Source organism: Hydra vulgaris, chromosome 12, assembly GCF_038396675.1.
Source record: "Hydra vulgaris chromosome 12, alternate assembly HydraT2T_AEP".
Classification (NCBI taxonomy): Eukaryota; Metazoa; Cnidaria; class Hydrozoa; order Anthoathecata; family Hydridae; genus Hydra; species Hydra vulgaris.
Genome location: NC_088931.1, coordinates 44,074,872 through 44,099,000, shown reverse-complemented (window position 1 = coordinate 44,099,000; position 24,129 = coordinate 44,074,872). Strand labels below are relative to the sequence as shown.

Below are 24,129 nucleotides of genomic sequence, written 5' to 3'. Positions count from 1 at the left end.
CAGTTTTATCACTTGACAATTTACTGCTAACCCAGATTCCGCCACACTAAAATACTTCTAATGTGACAGAAATTCTATTCACATTGAAGCTGATGGAGTCACTAGATGCAGCTCAAAGTCATGCAAAAATGCTACTTTCAGCAAACCACCTCTTGTAATTGAATAAAATATTCCATCAACTGATACCCTAAAGTTAACAAGAATTTTACAAGTGCCAATAAGATTCCTTGATAGTGAATAAAGGAACTTAAAGGCAGAGATGTTGTTTTTGCAACCATTTTGAATAAAAAGGCTTTTTTTAAAAGTAGAATCCGTCAACATTAGTGGTTACTATTCATGATTAATATATAGAATAAAGTGTGGATAAAATGTGTTAAAAAAGATGAGGCCTGTTAAAAACTTTTTTTTTTCTTTTTTTTAACATCTTCACTTCCAACAAGGCTGCAAGCAACAACTATTAGAGTTGGAAGTTACTGGAGAAGAAAAGATGAAGTTTATAATGCAAGATAATGATTAACAGAATGCTGTAAAGATTGAAAATTATAACAAGATAAAGGGAGCAAATCCCAAAGAACTGATGTTCAAGGAAAAAAACTAGATCAATAAGAGTTTTTGGATTAGTGAATCATAGATTTAAAGTACTTGGGGACGACGACAGTTTTTTGTGTTTTTATAGTTTTTGATACTTAAGTAATTTTTTAAATTAGTTAAAGAACTTGACTTAAAACACAGATAGTACTCAGTACACTATCTAATAGTCCAAGCCATTGCCTTATTACTATTATTAAACCTTAAACCATTAAAAGGGGACCAAATGTGGCCTTGACAATGCACACTAAAAGTACAAACAGGGACATCATCTATGCGCAACATGGCATTATTAGTAATCTTATAGTACCATAAAACTGAGTTTTAGAAATTTACCCTCATTAGGAGATAATAGAGTTTCCCAGTCATAAAAACAGAAACACAAGCAAAACCTATGTAATGAATCAAGGAGATCCAGTATTCAACATTCTAAACTGGAAGCAATTTATTATAAATAAATCTATGCCAGCCAAACAGATGATTATTACAGTTCAAAGTCATAGTATTTAACAAGAAATCTGTTGGTAACTAGTAGAGCTTGATTTTATGTTTATATTCCTATACAAACAAAGCATAATTAATCTTGGATTTTAATTAGATTTTTAATAACCTGTTTTAAATGCTCCAAATCCATTTTCATTTCTCTGCAGGTTCTGGGTTAATGTTACAGTATTAAGTCACTGCTACAAAAGCAGTGTAACCAATGCTTTGCTGTTGCCTCAGAAATCAAAACCTAACCTATTAAATTACATATCTTTTGAGCTTTAGTTGCTGAGTTGCCCAACTGAAACTTATAAACAGACTATGTCATATATGGATTTAACATCTTAACAGTTGCAATGCAGAACGTTCAATCAGCCTGATAGGCCATTTAGTGACCTAAATACAGTCTAATGATAGAAACTTCTTAAAGTTTTCAGAATTTTTAGGAAATTTTTAGAAAAATAGCTAATTTCTTTTTAGCCAATCTAATAATAGGCATTCTCTTTCCTATTTATTTGGCACCTAAGAGTATCTATTTTAAAAAAACAACTACTAATACCTGTGCTCCAGCATGTCAACATACTCTTTTTTTCTTCGTCTACTTTCTTGAGCAGATATCTACAATAAAATATTATTAGTTTAATTTTACTAAAATTGCAGAGGAAGATTTTTGATATAATGACGCACAATTATGTCGCACAAAAAAACCACAACTTTTGAGTACTAAAAAATGTAACTTTCTGTAGCAAAAAACGTTGTTTGGATTTTGAAGTTTTTTATTTTTTAAATTTTATCTGTGTTATTTGCTTTTTGTGTATCTAAATATTTAATTAAAAATTAAATATTTCGATACACAAATGATTTCTTATATTTTTTTTTTTATGCAGAGAATTACAGTGAAGTTCAGAGTTTAAAATTAGAAAATGTAGAAGTTACATGTTTTACTTTTAAAAACTCTTTTTATTACAGAAGATTTTTTAGTAACATAATTCTGTAGCAATTACTGAGAGCTAAAATTTTCTCCAGCCAAAATTTTAATTGTTTTTCTCTCATTTTGAAGTACCAAAACAGGTGATGAGCCTTAGAGACCTGAAGATTTAATCAACTTTGCATAATTAAAAATGGCCTATTTTTAATGTACTACTAAATAAGTCAAGATAATGTTATAAATAAAATTTTTTAATATTTGAAATTACTATTACACAATATGAAAACATGAAAACAATCATGAAAACAATCTGAAATAACAAAATACCTTAAAATCTTAAGACCTTAAGACTTTATTTAAAATAATATTTAAATATTTTTACATAAATATAAAGATATAATATTTAAAAGTTTGAGATTCAAATTTATTTTATGCCTATGACAGTACAATGCTCAATATGTTTCTCTGTACAATGACATTGTTAAAGGTTTTTGTTTTAGAGTTTTGGACTAAGGAAGAGTTGCAAATAAAAACAAAAAAGTTGAATTTTTACAGAGAAGTCTTCTTTAGTGAAAATACAACTTTTACAGTTTCTGCGTGAAAAAAACTTGCACTTGTAAACTCTCCCTCACTACTAGTTGATTGACAGTGCAACACATGTCATTCAACAGATACCTTATGAATATGATATCTGACATGTTTCCAAAAATTTTAAAAGGAGAACATCCACTAAAATTTAAATGAATACCTGTATATACTATATATCTGTACTATAAAAATACTGAAATGATTAGATCTTATCAACTATCAATGATTTTGCTAATACTGAAGAAATATTTTCTATTTTTTTTTTCAAGTTTTGGAAAACAAAAAAAGAAAATGCAAAATATAAAAAATTAAGTATAAGTAAAAAAACAAACTTTTTTTGCTAAGTTTCAGAGAGGTAACAATTTTTTTCTTCTCTCTTTTTTTTTTTTATACACCCTCATCCCTATAACTACAAAATACTTTTGACAAACAAGTTTGCTACCTAGTGAAAAAAGTTATATGCAATATTTTTTTCTGTTTAAAGTTACCCTGCAAGTTTACATGTTGATGTTAAACTCTGTACTTCTCACTTATAAAACAAGCAATCTATAACTATACCATTTGATTATTTAAAAAAAATAGTTAAATGTTGAAAGTAAATTTAAAAAAGAAAGAAAAAAAGAGATCTTAACTGTAATTTTCATCATCATGACCAACTTATAAATCTATTATTCTTTATTTTCATTACCTTATTTTTCATTCTCCTTCTAATTTTCTTTAGTTCCAAGTCATCATCCTAAAATTTACTTTTCAATTTTAAAAATAACACAAAAGGATTTAAAAACATTTAAAGGCTTTTAATATGTATCTAGATTATATTATTATAAACAATTTTATATATTATATACACAATACAATTTACTGGAATAAGTATATTGCTATATATATATATATATATATATATATATATATATATATATATATATATATATATATATATATATATATATGTATATATATATATATATATGTATATATATATATATATATATATATATATATATATATATATATATATGTATATAATTTATTAAGAATATATGAATGGAACATATTACTGGAATAAATTATTCCAGTAATATATTCCGCAATCATTAGGACAGAATTAGGATCATTTTGATCACCTTGTTACAGACATTGTGTAATCTCATACAACCCGCCTCATGCCCTGCTGCCTTGTAGGATTTGCTTTTCTACACTAAGCCTAGAAGAAGTTACACTTTTATACATGCAAATTATAATACTGGCACAATGATATTTAAATAACCTACCCAGAAAAAAATTCTATTGATTTTCTTTAAACATTTAAAACATATGATTTAATAGAATTTCTAAAGAAACTCTATTAATTTCTATAAAAATTACTACAGAAAAAAGAAAGGAAACAGTTGACATAAGACTTGAAAAGTTAAAGGTTGTATGAGTCAGGAAAACATGAAGATGGGAGAGAGTTCCAAAGGGTTAGATTGCGGGGGGGGGGGGGAATAAAAGTTTTTAGAGCATAAAGGGACAGATACAGTGAAAGCATGAGACTTTCTTGAATGACAAGTCAAGCAAGAATGAGTTTTAGTTGATGGAACTAGAGATGATAGCTCTTTGAAAAGCGACCATGATAGTATTTGTAGAAAAGAAAAAAAGATGCAACTTTATGATGATGGGAAAGATTTTGGAGGAGTCAGAATGTCCTCCAGAGTAAAGTTAGATATTTAGAATTAAAGAGAGTTCTGGAAAACAATTTTGTAAGACTAGATAGGAATATTGTCTGGACCACAAGCCGTAGAAAAGTTTAATTGAGATATGACTTTAGCAACGAAGGCTGGAGTGATTTGAATGTCTAACAATAAGTTAACCTGTTTAATTGGAGTAGAAAGAGGAGAATGGAAATAAGATTCAAGAGTCGAATTTGAAGAAATTTATTTGCATTTATTTCTGTCTTGTCCTTGGGAGAGATAATAAGATCATTCCAATGAATGAGAGAGGGAATATTAGACCTACCCTTATTAATGACGCTCTTCAAGATTTTCCAAAATTCTGTATAGCATAACTTCTCAGATAAGAAGTGAGATATAGTGAACTGAAAATAATGGAGTTTAGCATCATACAACAACATTTTACATCAATTTCTTGCAATAATAAATAATCGTTTGTTGTCAAGAAAGTCATTATTTTGAAAAAATTGATTACGATTAGATATAGCAGTTGCACAAGAGGGTGAAAACCGTGATGTAGAACGAGATTTGACCTGGAACCGACGAGAAGGAATAAAAGCTTCCATTCCTGCCTGAATCTAGGAAGCTATGTAGGTGGTGCATTTTTCAGTTAAGAGAGAAAATACATCAGTCTAAGGACTGTCACGAAGAAATCTTAAAAAGAATAACAGTCAGCTTAAGAGTATTAGTAAGTAGTGCGATAATAGAGTTTAAAAATGAAGTACGAGATGGAAGATTTAAAGAGATCATTGCATGGTCAGAACCACCAAGTTCTCTCATGCTTTAATTCATATCTCTTGAAACAATCTCAATTTGTTACGATTTCAGATATATCTTCAAATATCAAATCATTATCTGTAGGTGTTCCCCAAGGTTTTATTCTTGGCCGCCTCCTTTTTCTTATTTACATTAATGATCTAAACACATGCACTAAGTTCTCAAAAACATTTTATTTTGCTGATGACACTGATGTCCTAATAACTGATAAATCACTTAGAAAAATAAATCAACACCTTAAATACGACCAATCCTGTGTGGTTCAATGGTAAAGATCCAATAATATATCCCTAAATGCAAAAAAAACTGAAATATTTCTATTTAAGCTACACTCTGTACAACTTCATAAAAAATTAAATATCAGAATCAGTGATCAAAAGTTAAATCTTGTTAGTCAAATAAAATATTTAAGAATAATGTGAGATAAAAATCTTTCCTTCGCACACCAACTGAAGCAGACTGCACTTAAACTCATTTGTGCAATTGGAATGTTAGTAAAGTTCAAGCATTTTATTAGCTACGAGATAAATATATGGTATGCTATTTTTAACTCGAATATGCTTAATGGTTGTCAGATATGGGGGCAAAATCATTCAAACTATACAAAGATCATAGCATCATTTCCAATTTAATAGACTTGACTCCAAAATCCTCTACGATCTCTCAAAAGTTATGAACCTAAAAGATCTATTCCTATTGAATTGCACATTTGTATGGGACAGTTTGCAACTTTCCAAAAACCTTGGATAGTTATTATAAATTTTTTAATAAAAACTATTTCCAAAATCTTAAATCAGCATCGTGTAATAGCCTTGTGATACATTTAAAGCAAACAATTAAGTATGTCATTAATTCCATTAAATTTCAATCCATTTAATCATGGAACTTTCTTCCCTTTAAAATCAAGACAACGTATCTAAAAATGGAAGTAGAGTTCTCTTCATCAACAAGTCAAGAAATTTATGCAAGATAAAAATAATAAGTAAAATTCCTGCTTTATTATTTATCTCTATAATTATTTTTCATGTCTTTTTGACCTTATCTTTTATACCTGTAAAATTTAAGTTGTTTTTGCCTTTTTTCTTAAATAACATTGCTATTGTTGATGTTCTTGTTATTGTATTGATATCGTTCTATATAAGTGTTGTTTTTTTTAATTGTTTTTAGTGTTTTTGTTTATTTGTTTTTTACTATAATAATATTTTCATTATTATTTTAAGATTTCTGTTACTATTATTATTTATTACCAGTACTAGTAAAATGTTACATATTTTTACAAATTTACTGTTAATATTTGTAGGTCGTCAAGTTTTAGTCAGTTACATAACTATTTGTGACTGATTCTAGCTTTGTATTTACTTTTTAAAGTGAAAATAAATGCTTGATTATAAAATAGCTTCGTCTCAATTGATTACTTTGTCACGAAAAAAATAAAGTTTGAATTCGCAACGTTACGACTACATTTTTTTTTTTTTGAACATCTTCGCTTCCAATAAAGCTGCAAGCAACCACTTAGAGTTGGAAGTTATAGGAAGAAAAAGGATAAATATTGTAGAGCAAGATAGCGATTGACAGACGGCTTTAAAGGTTAAAAATTATATGAATCCGGAAAGCAAGATAAAGGAAGCAAATTCCAAAGAACTGACGTTCAAGGAAAAAACTAGACGAATAAGAGTTTTCGGAGCATTTAGGAACAGTCACAGAAAAAGGATGCAACTTAATTAAATGACGAGTAACGTGAGAATGAATTTTAGTAGATGACACAAGAAGCGCTAGCTCTTTAGACCAGTTCCCATTGTAGTATTTGTAGAAAAGAGAAAGGGAAGCGACGTTACGACAATATGATTATGGTTGAAAGTTGACAGCAAGAGCAGGTCCAACTATGTTTACAATGCGTTTTTACACCTTGTCTTAATAAGAAAGGATATCGTTATAAGATCCGCCCTAGATATGGCAACAGTATTCCATATAAGGCCGGATTTGAGATTTTTAGAGATAGGGAATAGAATCCGGAGTAAGAAAGTGTCGAGCTCGATAAAGAGATGCAACCTTCGCAGATGCTAGTTTTGCAACGGATTTGATATACGGTTTCCAAGAAAGATTTGAAGTAAGAGTTAATTCTAGATAATGAAGGGTAAAAGACTCATCGAATACATTACCGTTCATAAATATTGGAAAATCTAAATTATTGCGATAACGATTGGCTGAAAAAAAATTGAGTTTTATCTGAATTAAATTTTGTCAGCCACTGTGAGCCCCATGCTGTAGCAGAAGTAAAATCCATTTTCAAGCTATCAGAAAGTGTTGGCTTCTTATCATGACAGGAGTAAATGGTAGTATCATTACCAAACTATGTCACCTTAGATGTGAGAATATCTGGAAGATTGCTAATGTAAATTAAAAAGACTATAGGGCCAAGAATTTCACCTTGAGGAACCCCAGAAGTTACAAAATATGAAGAAGAGTGCTGTCCATCGAGGACAACTTTTATTCTACGATTAGAAAGGAAGGATTCAATAATCTTAAAGATGCTACCAGATACACAGTAAGAACAAACATTATGGAGAAAACCAGCATGTCAAACTTTATCAAAATCTTTAGAAATGTCAAGTGCGATGGCCCTAACCTCTCCACCTTTATCTAATGTACGATAAAACCTATCAGTTATTACTGTTAGCAAATCACCTGTAGAACGAGAAAATTGAAATCCATGTTGATGATTAGAAAGTAAGATATTAGATTCAAGATGAGAGATTAAGTTTTTGTTAATTAAAGATTCAAAAATCTTTTTTATGATAGGAAGAAGATAAATGGGACGGTAGTTAGAAGAACCAGATTTCTCTCCAGAATTTGTGAAAGTAGGGATAACAGATGTCGCTTTCCATCATGGTGAAAAACAAGACTCTGATAAGCACTTGTTGAATAGCTTTGAAAGTATAGACGACAGCTCCGGAGAACACTTCTGCAAGACAATAACAGGTATGTTGTCCGGACCACAAGCTGTTAAAGAGTCTAAGCAGAAAATCACTTTAGATACAGAAGCTGGAGTGATACGAATGTCAAGCAATGGATCAACCTGTTTGACGACCAACTCTGGTAGAACGCAACTAGTGGAGTCAAGATATGATTTAGATGAAAAGTTTTTAGCAAACAATTCAGCTTTGTCTTTAGGTGAGGTGACAAAGTCTGAACCATACAAGAAAGGTAGAATTAAAAATTTGCCCTAATTATTGATAATATTAAAGATTCTCCAGAAGTCGCGAGAGCCTAATTTTTGTGATGATATACGAGATTTCATTACCTGAGAATAGCGGGCTTTGGCGTTTGACAAAACCTTTTTACAATGGTTTTTAGCAGTAATAAACAGACGTCTGTTTTCTGGAGAATTGTTTTGCTGATAGATATGGAAGTAATGTTTTCGATTAGAAATTGCAGCCGCACAATGAGAGGAAAACCATGGAGAAGAATAAAGCTTGACCTGCCTGAATCCACGATTCAGGCTGGCATGGAATCTTTTATTCCCTCTGGACGATTCCAGGTCAAGCTTTATTCTTCTCCATGGTTTTCCTCTCATTGTGCGGCTGCAATTTCTAATCGAAAACATTACTTCCATATCTATCAGCAAAACAATTCTCCAGAAAACAGACGTCTGTTTATTACTGCTAAAAACCATTGTAAAAAGGTTTTGTCAAACGCCAAAGCCCGCTATTCTCAGGTAATGAAATCTCGTATATTATTATGAAACACATTTGTCAGCAGGAAGACAAAAGATTTCTACCCAAAGGCCATGCATAAAATCACACAGAAAATCACAGAAAGAGTCCCAGTCAGCTTTAAGGTAGTGGTGTAGTGGTAGAGTGCTCAGTTCATAAGCGAGAGCTTTTGAGTTCAATCCCCACCATGTCCCTGGTAGTACCGCACTCAACTTGTTTCTCCGTGCAGCGCCCTTGTTTGTCAAGGTTCGTGTTTTGGAGTTATAGAGTTGAGAGAGGGTTATAACCACAATTTAGTAGCCTCCTCGTCTGTTGTGGCCTTCTGGGCCTTAGGGAGGTGAATTAACAAAACAAAAAAACAAGGTAGGTGTTAGAGGTAAGATTATTGGGGGACTCAGATAATAAAGAAGAATGAGATAATAGTTTTAGAGAGATCAAACCGTGATCAGAAGCACTCTGAATGTGGAGAGACTGAATACTGACAAGGATCAGAAACAAGACATAAGTCGAGTAGAGAAGCTAAATGATTCGGGCTGTCTAGAAACTTTTCCAACAAGACAAAAGTTGTAGGCTTTAACGCCTGCAGAGTCACTGACACTGGAGCCAAGCCATTCAGCGTGATGAGCATTAAAGTCACTAACAACAGCAATACTTGCTGATGGATAAAGAGAGAGGGAGTGATCAATTTGATAAGAAATAACATTAAAAAGAGTGCAGTCTTAAGATGAAGGTGAGCAATATAGAACAAAGAGAAAGACAATTGAGTGAAATGGTGCTAAAGGAAAGCACGTAAAAGAAAAGTCTGTGCATTCTAATCTAGTTTCCCGACAAATAGGTGAATTCTTACGAATGTAAATACCCAGGCCAAGCATGTGACTATTGGAGTCTTTACGAATTAAATAAAGATAACAATCAACACTAAGGTCACAAGATGAGACAGCCAAATTCAAATTAGTCTTACAAAAAGCAAGTAGGTCTGGTGAACTTTGCAAGAGATAAGATTCAACAGAAGAAAAGTTACTTCGAAGACCACGAATATTCGTGAATGATAGATTTAGAGAACTTGGTGATGATGATGGTTTTTTGTGTTTTCTAGTTTTTGGTACTTTATTCATTTTTAAATTAGATTGAAGAACTTGACTTAAAGCATAGATAGTACTCAGAACACTGTTTAATAGCCCAAGCAACTGCCTCATTACTACTAATAAACCCTAAGCCGTAACAAAGGGCTCCAAATGTGGCCTCCGCAATGCACATCGAAAGTACAAACAGGGACACCATCCATTCGCAACATGGCACTGTTAATACTTTGATATTTTTCAGCTATTGATTGAATCAGCCTCTCTGAGAGCTACCACAGAGTTAGGGAAACCTGACTACTAGCCAGCCTCAGAACCATAAAACTGAGTTTTAGAGCTGTACCTCCATTAGGAGATAATAGAATGAGTTGCCTAGTCATAAAACAGAGAAGCAAGCAAAACCCATGAATTAAGTCCAGAAGATCCAGCATTCAACATCTTAAACTGGAATAAATGTATTCTAAATACATCTGTTCCAGTCTAATAGATAAGGAAAAGGTGAGAGGCTGATTAAAAAATAAAGTCTGTTTACTCCTTTTTTTCTTTTTTTTTTTAACTTGGGGAGGGCTTTGACCCACTAGCCTTGGCACTGCATTTAATTTCACTTAACACTTTAAAAAGTCACAAAACTCATAAGTTTGTGGGTTTTTTTAAAAAGACTTTTTTTTATTACAATAGTTAATAAATAATATTGCACAATAATGTTAATAAATAATATTTTTAATAAAACAATTTTGGTAAAAACCGTAACTATTTAATGAGTTACGGCAGCGGTGTGCGACTCGCTCGTTTTCTTGTAATTCAACGTACCAAGATTCTGGGATGTCTAGTCTAGCAAGGTTTATAAACAATAATATTTACGTAAAGACGTTTTGAGAGATTCGTTATGTGCTTTTGTAAGGATGGTTTAATTTATTTTCAACAATAATGCTTTAACAAAATACAGTACCAATTTTTGTTTATTTAAAAATCAAGTTGTTTATTTCAAAAACGATGAAATATATAAGCATAAAAATAGCTTCCCAGCGGGCACAGAACGTCCGCTGGACGTCTTAAGGACGTCCTACGGACACGTGACGTCCACAAGACGTTGTATAGACGTCCTACGGACGTCTGTGCCTGCTAGATTTTCACGGCATTTTTAATGTTTGTATTTTTATTATATAACGATTAATAAAAACAACATTTAATGTTATTTTTATAGTTCCAAATATAACAAAAATAAAACATTAAATGCCATGAAGTGCTATTTTTATACTCAAAATGTCAAATTGTTACACAGTTTACAAACAATGTTAAGTTTTAACAATTAAACATTTTTACATTATTTGTAAAATTTGTTTTTAAACAATGATTGAATCATTCAATGTTACATAGTTTAACAAAGTAAACCTATTAGTTATACAATTTTTTTTTTCAACATTTGTACGTTTCAGTTCTTAACTACCCTCTGCAGTATGCTAGAAGGTTTGTAATATAACTGTATGTTAGACGGCAATCAGGATTTTATTTAAACATAAAAATCGTTTTTTTCACAACCCTAAGATGAGACTATATAAAAGTTTTGTAAATGTTTAAACTTTTAACATTTTATTTAGTGATAGTAAAGATAGTAAAAATAATTAATCGAAGTATATTATCTGATAACATGCAAAAAAATCACTAAAATAGATTATCTAAGTGATACAGGAGAATCCTGAGATATTTTAGATGATACAGGAGACAATTTAGCACAGTCTGTTTTTAAATTTTTAAAACATTCCAACAGTGTAGAGTCTTTGTTGGAAAATGTTTTTGATAATACCAATGTCAAACCTAGACATAAAACTGGGTTTTGTGACAGGTTTTAAAAAAATGCATGACAAAATAGTTCATAAAATTAGTTGTGCACTTTATAGCGATGAAATACGCTTGGACCATATTATAGAACAAGTAGAATGCAGTACAAACACTTCAACAACATTTTATGGTAAAAAATGAAAAAGTGCAGCACAAGACCACTTAATAAATCAATTGCCAAATTTGAACCTGTTTTAATTTGATAAGTTATTCCTGAACAGAATGTGAACAATGGCATCAGTTCTGATTAAAGGTTATTTCTATAATGTGTGTGATATGAGTTCAGTTAAGCACCTTTTCAATAAATAAACATAAAAATTAATCTGGGGTTTTCATATTTTTATTTTACTTGTTTTTGTTAATTTCATATATTTACTCTTATTTATTACCTTTATTGTAATTTAATGTCAAAATGAAAAAATATCTATGTAAATATAGGTGCTGTAAACCCAATATATTTTAATTATTAAGCTGGTTTTATTAATTATAGCATGTGGTTGATGTTAGTGATACGATTTTTAGTTTTGTACTCAAGAACAAAATAACCTACTCCATTTTTTAAAGACACTGTAAAGTAAAGACTATGGTCCAACTTAGTTTGAAATTAAGAAGTCTAAGAACTTTGATAACGGATTTTATCAAAGTTCTTAGACTTCTTAATTTGAATTTTTAAGGCCAAGAATTTTATACAAGATCAAAAATAAAAACTTTTATCCAAACTATGAAAGCCATTATACTACTTGTTGTTTTAGAAATGCATGTTGTCTTTTTCTAGAAAACTTTCTTGTATTTCTCTTTGTAGATGATTTGAAAGATGAACGAACTAAAGCAGTTAGACTTATATTAAAATGTTGAGACAATCCTCCAGCTGCCCCGCTCCATAAAATCTACGGTGGCATTAAAGTTAAAAATTAATTAGGCTTGAAGAAATTTGAACGTTGAGTGCAAGACATAATCTATGAGGCTATTTCGTTAGGAGCTTTTCGATATAACTGAATGGAAACCAGATCCTGGTAAGCTTGGCTGGGAAAGTTTCGTTAAATTCTTTAGAGAAGGTATGTTTCAGCATTAGGAAAACAAAAAAAGAAGTCATATAAAGAATGCGCACATAATAAAAAGCTTAGAAACAACTAAATTTTGATATAGATTTGTTTCAAAAATTTTGCTTTAATCCTATGCACACTACTGGATGTAGTAGATTATTAAAGATTTGTTATTTATTTATCTATTTACAGCGTGATGTTTTTTGCAACAATGTGAAAAGTTTTTGGCAATAAGTAATTTATTAGAAACATTTATTTGTAAGCGAAACAAATTATATACTTTATTTTTATGGTTTAACTAACATTTTAGCTTTGTGCTATGAATGTAATAGTGAACTTATTTTAGCGCGGCTGACATGATTGCAGGGTTTAAATTCTCCTCAGGGAGATTTTTTTTTAATTTTAATGTTTTAGTTCAAAGCAGTTTTAAATTTCATAACTACTATTTTTGTTTTGACTGATTTAGCTGTAGTCACAGTGGAGTGTACATACATCGACTGAGAGCTTAAGTTTGGGCATTTTTTTAAATAAATTAAAAGTATTTTGATATTTACTTAAATAGGGTTTATAAATTAATTTTTTTTATATATAAAAATTATTAGGTTAATTACACAAGGTTTTCAGGTGAAATAGTCAAAATAATTAATAATAACTTATATTTAAATACGAGCGTACAACTAAAAAAAAATTAGTTGCACTAATTTCTTTTAAACGTTATATAAAAAAATTAGTTGTACGACAAAAAAGTTGAAAGGCAAGAAGAAAGTTTACTTCTAAAAAAAATTATGATGCATAAATATTTATTGTTTTTATACATACCTCAATATCCCTTATTTTATAATGCATAGTAGTATAACACATTATAATAATAATAACTAAAAAATATTTATTTGTTATATTAAATTTTAAGTCTTTTATTTTACCCAAAGCTATAATAGATTTTTGCAAAAATTTATTATTTCGTTTAGTAATATTTGAAACTATTGTTGGATTGTATATGGAAGGAATCTAAGGTAGAGCTTTACTAAGCCTTATAATTTTGATCTGAATAAAACGCTGTATAAATAGGGGGTAGAGTTTAAATAGGGAGTTTGTTTGAAAAATTTATTGCTCTGTAGGCTTAATTTTTATAATATTTAATTTAAAAGGTAAATCAGGAAAAAGTTATTTTTCTAATAGCGTAAAGTTTGTGATTTAAAAATAGATTTTTTTCATTAACGAAAAGCATTTTGGGATAGATGTTTTGACAAACAAACAGTTTGACTTCATCATAACGGATGCTATCGTATTTATCCTATTTTTTTATTTTACTTTTGTAAATATGCTCAACCTCGTCAGATTGATGCACGTTTGATGAACTCATTATTGTCCCCACTCAGCCATACTGCAGTTTTCAAGAAATAATTTTTTTCTCAAATTCTTGCAACTTAGTTAAGCGGTCTTTAATTTCTGCTCGCAAATAATCCGCTACTTTGTACTGTTCTTGTCTAGCTTTATCAGGGAGACTTAAGTCAGCATCTCTGGTCTCTTCACCCAGCATTTTCTTTCATCTTATTTTCATTGTGGTAATGTATATTGGGCATATCTCCAAAGCATAAAAACTTGTCTTCTTTACAACTTAGTGGGGACAGGACCTAAAGACGTCTTTTGAACGTTCAAAAGACGTTTACAACGTTCAAAAGACGTTTAAAAGACGTCTTTTTTACGTAACGTGCCCACTGGGAACTATATTTCGTTTATCAGCAAAGAACATCGTTACTGTTTTTATTTTTAAGGCACACTGATTTAACGGAAGCCCTTTTATTTGTAAAAATTTTTGTGCATCATTAATTTCAACTAAGAGAGTGCTCCAGAACTTTAAGAAAGTTAAAAAGGGTACGTCTTTACGTCTTTTTTTTTAAAATAATTACACAGTCACCACGCTTAGCTTTTTGAGGACATTTATTATAGATCCATATGTTTCCAAAAGAATGAACAGCGTCATGTCCGTCAATTCTCGTGGTCTCGCAAAAGGTTTTTACATATTGTTGGCATAATGATAAATATGAGTCTCATCTACAAGTTGAGGCTGAAAAATAATTATAAATTTTTTCCACTTTACCGAAGCGACTGTGCACTACCTTCTGTAAAAAATTATTTGATCACATGATCACGAAGCATAGTTATAAACACATTCTGTATTTTTGGAGAGAGATATAACACTATGATTTGTTTGGCATTACGTGCCTTTTTGACCGTAGCAATTTGCTGGCCTTAGCAATTTGTTGACCTAAGCAATTTGACCTTAGCATTATGTTGACCTGCAACTGCGTTATACTTAGCTAGTCAAAACATAGAATCTATGTTTTTACTAGCTAAGTATTTATAATGTTATTTGCCAATATTTTTTAGCATAATATGTTTTTAGTAATATCTATTAATTTTAGAAAATGTTTTTAACCATTTGTAATATCTGCTCTATGACTTTTTAAAGGTAAATTTTGTCTTCCTAACTGAACAATGTAAAATTGGTTTTAGAAAAGCCTTCAATTTTGCGTCGAACTTGTTTTATTCTATTAATAAGTATTCATGAAGCAGTCTCTTGCCCAAATCTTTCTAAAGGATAACAGACTTAAGATGACGTTGACTATTCTCGTGCTGCTTGATCCTAGAATTCAGCTTTTTCCATTTAAAAAATGATTCCATGGTTCCAAAAGCGCTACTATTATCGTGGTGCTTGGTAAAGTTTTATAAAATCATTATCAAGATAAGGAACGATGCAGTCTTTCGCTAATGGCTCTTCCTAATTTTAGATTAGGACTCTTTTTAATCATTTTCTTTTTCGAATGTTTATCTAAAACTAATGACGAACACCCCACATTAATAAATACATTTAGATTCATCACTTTGTCATTCAATTGTTAGCTAACTCAGCCTCAAAACAGTCACCTACCGGTTGTGGTATGATTTTGACTTCCTTAGAAAGCAGTTCTTCATCAGTTTGCGCATCATCACAATTGATGTCATCTAATTTTGGGCATTCATTGCATAAATCAATCATCTTTGTGAAATCTAATGAAAGCAGCATTTTTCTTGTTGAACTATATAGTCTGCCCGGAATTCAAGTGTTGTATCGAAAATTTATTAAAACTTCATATACGCACATGAAATTATCTTATTTATGTAACTTTAAAATTATGAAAATGTACAAAATTATTTTTTATGTAACGTTATAATGTAACGTTATACAAAAATAACTTTTTTCATATAACATATTTGTATATAATTTTATTAAATTTTTGACACGACACTGTATTCCGAGCTGACGATATTATAAAACTTGTTATTACATTACTAAAAAATAAAGCAATATATTAAATTGTTTTCTTTTTTTTTAATAGAAAAAATAAAGGTAATTTGATAGTTCAGATATCATTCAGATTTACGTTCGGTGCAGTTGCTACTTGCTTCCTTCCAACTCACCCCACCCTCGCTACCCTTTGTATTTATATAAACATATGTAAAAAAAAAAAAGTAAAATATATTGAGACTTTTATTAAGAGCAATTTCTATAGAAATTAATAGAGTTTTTATAGAAATTCTATTAAATTATCTACAGACCATATTTCTAAAATTTATAGAAATTTTATAGAACTTTTATCAAACGTTGGATCGATGTACTATTAGGCTCAAAATCGCTTCTGCATGAATTAGTTACCATTATCCTCTTTTTACCAGAATAGTAAACATAGTATAGTAAGGGATATTTTAAGTACTAGTTTAGATACTTATGTTTGTTGCGTAAATATATCGCAGCTTTTTTAATGGTTTCTGTAATGTTTGATTGCGATTTTATATACAATCGTTTGTTTTAGTACGACATTAAAGATGCAAGATTTGAAAAAAAAAAAACCTCTCGCAAATGATGTATATAACTAAAAATTGTAATAAATGTTTTAAAAAACAATGAAAAAAATGGTAAAAAGTTAAAAAGAAATATATTGAAAGTGTCATTTTTACATGGTTTACTTGATTATTAGCAGTGGGTTATTCCCACTCTATGTACATGCTTTTTTATAATTTTTGGGTTAAAATATAAAGTGGGTTATTCCCACTCTATGTACATGCCTTGATATATATTTGATGGAGGCCCAATTCAAATTTGAAAAACTAGTATGATTCTTTTTATAATGCTCGGTTATTCATGGCATTAAATGGGAAGTAGTTTCATCAATATAACAGGATTTACAGCCCGCGCATTCACATTTATAGACAGCGAATGATTTAAAGTCATTACTAATCTATCTGTTGTGTTGATATATATATATATATATATATATATATATATATATATATATATATATATATATATATATATATATATATGTATGTATATATATATATATATATATATATATATATATATATATATATATATATATATATATATATGTATATATATATATATATATATATATATATAAATATATATATATATATTATATATATATATATATATATATATATATATATATATATATATATATACAGTATTTGACAAAACATTTGCAACCAACATCGAACAATGCTAAGAAGTGTTCCTAATTTTACATGTCTTAAAAACGAAACGAACTATACTACCACAGCAAACAGTTCAGGAGTCTAGAGTCATAGCATGCCATGAAATGAGCAATCAGCTGACAGGTGACAGCACACAGACAGAATTTCGTTGACAAGTGCCATTTTGCAGCGGACAAAACAAGTGCAACTTCTTTGGTTTGTTTCATTTTCTTAAGTCTGGTCCGTGTCAACGTCACGGAAGTTTTTTTATAATTAAAGGAAGTATCCAAAAGTTTCTAGATGTTTCCAGAAGCATGCTGAAGCTTCAAGAAGTTTCCAGAAGAAGCATCTGGAAGCATCCAGTAGCATCCAGAAACATTCAGAAGCATCCAGACGCATCCAGAAGCTTCAAGAATCATCGAAAAGAAGCATCTAGAATCTTCCAGAACAGTTCCACACAGGTTCATTTTACTATATAAGAGACATGTAAATCGACATGTAATTCAGTCAGTATATGGAAGTCACTCAGTCAGTATTATCAAGACAGTTTATCGAAGTGAGTTTTATCAAAGTGTTTTATCGAAGAACATCAATACAAGAAGTGAAATACAACAAGTGTTTCATTACATCAATACAGTCCACATCCAACCAAGACGTTGTGTTCCACAGAGCATTATCGTATCATCACAAGGTAAATGTAACACGGTAAGCCTTGAGAAGCGTGATTATTTATTTTTATTATTTTTATGACTTCAAGTGCAAAAATGGCTCCCGACAGTCTTGGGTTGGAATTAAGAAAGAAAATTATTGGCGATTACGTGAGTGGAATGTTACAAAAAAGTATTTGTGATAAATATCGCGTGAAAAAATGGACTGTATCAAGACTATGTTCCAAATATCGTTTTACGGGGAAGTTGGCAGCAGATAACAAAGGTGGAAGACCGTGTTCCACCACATCTAGAGAGGGTTCAATGATCGTCAGATCCGTCAAGAAGGATCCCTTGATATCATCAGTTGAGATACAAAAGCAATTAGAGCTGCCTGTATCGGACCGAACAATCAGACGACGTGCTGTTGAAGCCGGATTGTTTTCTCGACGCCCTGCAAAGAAACCGCTGATTTCACTAAAAAACCAGAAGAAAACACTCCTGTTTGCAACATCTCATATTGACTGGAATGTGCAGAAATGGCGAACTGTCCTGTTCAGTGATGAATCGAAGTTCAACATCATTGGGAGCGATGACATTTGCCGTGTACGTCGACCGGCCGGAAAACGCCTCGATTTACATTACTACCATAAGACCGTGAAGCATGGTGGAGGCAATGTAATGGTCTGGGGGTGTTTTTCTGCTAACGGTCTAGGTCCAACACATCGAAAGATTGGAATAATGGACCCTTTCATGTATAAAAATATCCTGAAAGATGTTATGTTACCTCATGTTGAATAGAATATGCCAATAAAATGGGTTTTTCAGCAAGACAACGATCCGAAACACACTGCAAAAGTTGTCAAGCAGTGGTTTCAAAATAACCACCTATCGGTGATGGATTGGCCGCCTCAATCTCTGGATCCCAACCCTATCAAGAACCTGTGGGAGATCGTCAACCGCAGATTTAATCGTGATGGTGTTTGTAATAAGGATCAACTGTTTGAACAAATCCAAAAGGCCTGGGCAGCGATTCCACAAAGTTTCATTGATCACCTGATCGAATCTATGCCTCAGAGATGCAAGGCTGTGATCGACAACAAAGGATTCGCCACGAAATATTGATAGGGAAATACAGCTTGGTCAACATTTTGTTGAGTTGCACTTGTTTTGTCCAGAAGGAAATCAACTTTTTTAATACTTTTGAATAATTTATGAATTTTCGTGTACAAATAATGAACTTTGTTATGAATAAAACTTGAAAAACTTTGTCTCTAAACAGTTACATAGTTATTTCTTTAAATTGAAAAAATGCAGCTCTTTTATATAAAGAAACTAAATTAGCATTATTTGGTTGCACTCGTTTTGTCCGGTACTGTATATATATATATATATATATATATATATATATATATATATATATATATATATATATATATATGTATATATATATATATATATATATATATATATATATATATATATATATATATATATATATATATATATATATATATATATATATATGTATATATATATATATATATATATATATATATATATATATATATATATATATATATATATATATATATATATATATATATATATATATATATACATATTTTGTAAGGATCAAGAAACTACAAAACAGTAAAGGTCCGATACCAAGACCAATACCAATTTTGTTTATATATATATATATATATATATATATATATATGAGCTTTTTTTTTTTGTTCTATATTACAATATTTATGATACAGATACAAATAATATAAAAAAAGAAAAATTAATAAGCCAAGATATCGTTAAGAAATAAAGAATAAAAATTAATATAAAGAACGCGGATACTCAAAGAAGACCATCAGATCTTGTCACAGAGAAACCGCTATTGAAAAAATTAGAACGCTTTTTTTTAAATGATTTTTTTTTTTTGCTATGGTGTTAACGACTTGCATCTGTGTCTTCCGAACAGCTGACTCATGCGAACAATAACGTCCATAATTTTTTAAATAAATCTTTTGCGCATACTGAATCTAATTTGTCGAAAATAATTACTGATTCTTATTAATCGCTATATATTATTCACAACATATCACTCAATATAATCAATATAATCTTATTTCCAGAATAATATAATACATTTCCAGATTGTTCTAAAGATTGTGCAAAAGAACCGAGATAGCCATAGATGGTTATCGCTGCGTGTTAAGCCAAATTACCAAATTTCCGTTTACGCTTCTGACAACAAAAAAAGCAAAGCGACAGCCAAATATATAAATTACCGCTAACGCTTCCGACGACAAATATATATATATATATAATATATATTAACATATCATATATATTAACATATATATATAGATATATCCTTATTAAAATATAATTTCCTTTCCTATATTATTTCCTATATTTCTTAACGTTATCTTGGCTAGTTGATTTTTCTTTTTTTATATTATTTGTATCTGTATCATAAATATTGTAATATAGAACAAAAAAAAAAAGCTCGTATATATATATATATATATATATATATATATATATATATATATATATATATATATATATATATATATATATATATATATATATATATATACAAACAAAATTGGTGTTGGTCTTGGTATCGGACCTTTACTGTTTTGTAGTTTCTTGATCCTTACAAAATATGTGTATATAATATATATATATATATATATATATATATATATATATATATATATATATATATATATATATATATATATATATATATATATATATATATATATATATATATATATATCAACACAACAGATAGATTAGTAATGAGTAATGATTACTAATTTGTTACTACTAAAATTAACCTGTTAGTTTTCTGTTATTATTAAAGTTATCTATTGTAGACTGCATCATTGCACTCACTATTCACGATAACATAATTATACTATACATGTGTAATCACGTCTTATTATAGAGTAATGTGTATCAATGGTAAAGCCATACATCAGCTAAAGGCCTAATAGTATTCATACATGTTTGACCATGAGTCTTTTTGTGTTGAACTTCTAAGAAGCTAAATCTTGATCTCGGTCTTATGAAAAATTTTAAAGTCTTGGTCTTGGGTTGACTTTTTGATGTCTTAGTCTTGGTATTTGTCTTGAAGTCTTAAGTCTTGGTCTTAGTCTTATATGACCAGCCAGGAAAAAAGTTCTATAAAAGTTTCATAAATTTTTAAAACATATGGTCTATTGAAATTTTATAGAATTCTAAAAAGTGTTTATAAAACCTCTAATAATTTATACAGATGTTGCTATAGAACATTTTTTCTACATATATTTATATACAAAAAACTTCTTAATAAAATTTAGTTAAAATAAGGAGAGATATCAGAATACGACCATTCAAAGCTATCAAAAAAGTTTTAATTTTTATATTAATTAATTTAAACGTAGTTATAAAGGAGAACTATCATAAGCCTTACTTTAATGAAAAGGCTCAATGTACGGTATTTTACTATTTATACAAAAAAATCTCCATATATGTAAAAATCTATTTAAAATTTAAAAATAGCTTAAAATTAGTTTTTTTTTTCAATAAATAATACTTACTAGAGATCCTTCTTTTGGATTATCAAAATTCATTTGCTGTCTTTTTTCTGTTGAATAATAAGATGATTTACTTAACGTAACCATACTAACGGGATCGGTAAATGTTTCACTTATCGTAACCATACTTACAGGATCAGTAAATGTTTCACTTATCGGAGAAGTCGAAGGTGGCTAAAAATTGAAACAAAAAATTATATTAGGAAATTATTTGATTTTAAAATATATTTAAGTTACTTCTTTACATGTAATAAAAGTTTAAAGAATTTAAGAAAGAGTATTCTCCAGAGTATTTTATTTTAAACATTTTGTTTTAATTTTTTTTGTCGTTATATAAATTAGGAAAGAGTTAAAATTTTTTAGATTTTCAACTTTAATAAATCAATCTGATTACAGAACAGATTTTATTTCTATTTTATTTTTTTTTATTACAGAACTTCTGTATTAACTTAATAATTTTAATGAAGTTTGAAAAATTGTTTTTTTCTAGATTACAAATTTAAAGAAAAAAGACTTTTAATAGCAATTTTTTTTAGATATTATTAGCATTGTTATTCCAACATTGATGACTGATCTCAATATTACAATTTTTTAAAGTCAACCGGGATATTTTCTTAATGTATTTCAACCGTAATATTATGACTTTTTTCAAAGTCAACCGTAATATGAAAACAGAAATAAAATTTTGAAAGTTTTATTTCTGTTTTTCATATTATATAAGCAGCACACTCCTTTGGCCCGAAGTCAGACCAACGTCGGAATTGTTGGTTCAATGCCTTCACAACGTTGGACCAAAGTTTTGTGTTGCTTGGGAATGGCTCTAGAGAAACCTCAAGAACTCATCTAAATTAAAAAACATTTTTACATTCTGGTTTTAAGCTTAAAAACATTTTGTTATTTCATTTAACAGCCATATGTCTAAGTCTCTGGTGGCCATATGTCTCATAAGTATATTTTGCCTATAAAAATTTTGAAAATAATTTAATTTGCCAAATAACACCGGATCATGATTGATCAGAGGTTAAGACGAAACCAGAATCAATAAAAAATAATTATAGTTTAAATAAATATAAAAGATAATTTTTAATAAACATTAACATTTTTTTTAATGTTTATAAAAAAACAACCATAAAAATTATAATTTTTAAATTAAAGAGGTTTCAATTGCTCTTTATATTAGACGACTGAGTGGTTGGACTATAATATTATAGTCCTCTAAGATATTACTTCATGAGATTGTTACTCCAGCTTTGATTTTTAAAGATTGAATTAAGTTGGAAGCTTTAGGTTTAATAAAATAGTTATTTGCAAAATACCGAGCAAGCTGTACTAACAAAGAAGTTGCACAAGGCGTAAACTATGATGGCGTGCTTTTATCCCTTGAAAATTTTTAAGATCTGTAACTAAATTTGCTTTAAACATACAAACGCTACCTACATAATTATTAACGATATATTCAGCTACATCATTTTCTGATGAATTTATGTCCATATCAATCTCATTCTTAATTTCTTTAGCTTGATAAACCATTGATAATGATGGGGATGACGAGCGTGATGCATTAACGGATCGAGAAAGCAAAGGTGACAAACAACGAGACAAGTCCTAAATCAGTAAAAGTTATTCGTTAAAATCAAAGAATAAATATAGAAATATAGTTCTACCACGTAAAAAAACGGTCAAAGCTACACAGATTTAAAATATTTCTTTACTTATTGTGGTTTATATATATATATATATATATATATATATATATATATATATATATATATATATATATATATATATATATATATATATATATATATATATATATATATATATATATATATATATATATATATATATATGTATAAATATATATATATATCTATACATATATATATATATATATATATATATATATATACATACATATATATATATATATATATATATATATATGCATATATGCAAATATAATAAATCTCTAGTTGCTTGCAATTTTAAAATCGTTTTAAGAAATATTTACCTCGTTTGATTTATAAGACATTTTTTAAGTGCAAAATTAACTTAAGGCGTCTCAAACCGTTTTGATGTTAATACTTACTAAAAAAAATTCATGCTGACGTGGGTAGTATGATTCACGCTGTTCACCGAAGCGTGGATGGGCCTATGCGCACGGCGAGTTTAAGTTTTAATACCTAGCTGCATCTATTTAATTGATTACGTGTTTCCTAAATTATAAAATTTACATAGAACTACGTTGTTTGTAACTTGTCCCTATACGAGCCTTATTCTGCACCCTTTAAAAAGTTGTGCCATATAATATTAAAAGAAAATTTTTTTTCCGCTAACTGCATTTTTTTTTCCTTCTAAAAACTGATATTTAAAACAGTCTGATAAATAAATTGTTTAGATTTTAATAACCAATTTATGAAAATCATTTTGTCATGCATCATACTAAGTTTTGATGAAACAATGCATGAGATATTCAAGATGGCGATGAAATTAAAACATTGGTTATGATGCGTAAAAAATACAATATTTCTTATGCGTAAAACAAAATTGCGGATTTACAATATATTTTTTTTCGGAGTTACTGCAATCATAAAATTGCTATCATA

At 29.3% G+C, this 24,129-nt stretch overlaps 1 protein-coding gene across 2 annotated transcripts in view; it reads right to left on the bottom strand.

Annotated features, from left to right (window-relative positions):
• The window catches only part of LOC101237935 (cyclic AMP-responsive element-binding protein 3-like protein 4), a 42,427-nt gene extending 18,767 nt beyond the window's left edge, over positions 1 to 23,660 (bottom strand). For both annotated transcript variants that reach the window (XM_065813386.1, XM_065813387.1), the window contains exons 1-5: positions 23,535 to 23,660; positions 22,961 to 23,128; positions 21,527 to 21,697; positions 3,276 to 3,323; positions 1,631 to 1,689 (exon numbers count right to left, since the gene is read on the bottom strand). In XM_065813386.1, coding sequence (XP_065669458.1) covers positions 1,631 to 1,689; positions 3,276 to 3,323; positions 21,527 to 21,697; positions 22,961 to 23,128; positions 23,535 to 23,555 — 467 coding nt within the window. In that variant the 5' untranslated portion in view covers positions 23,556 to 23,660. The remainder of the gene's footprint in view (positions 1 to 1,630; positions 1,690 to 3,275; positions 3,324 to 21,526; positions 21,698 to 22,960; positions 23,129 to 23,534) is intronic.
• Between the last annotated feature and the right edge of the window lie 469 nt (positions 23,661 to 24,129).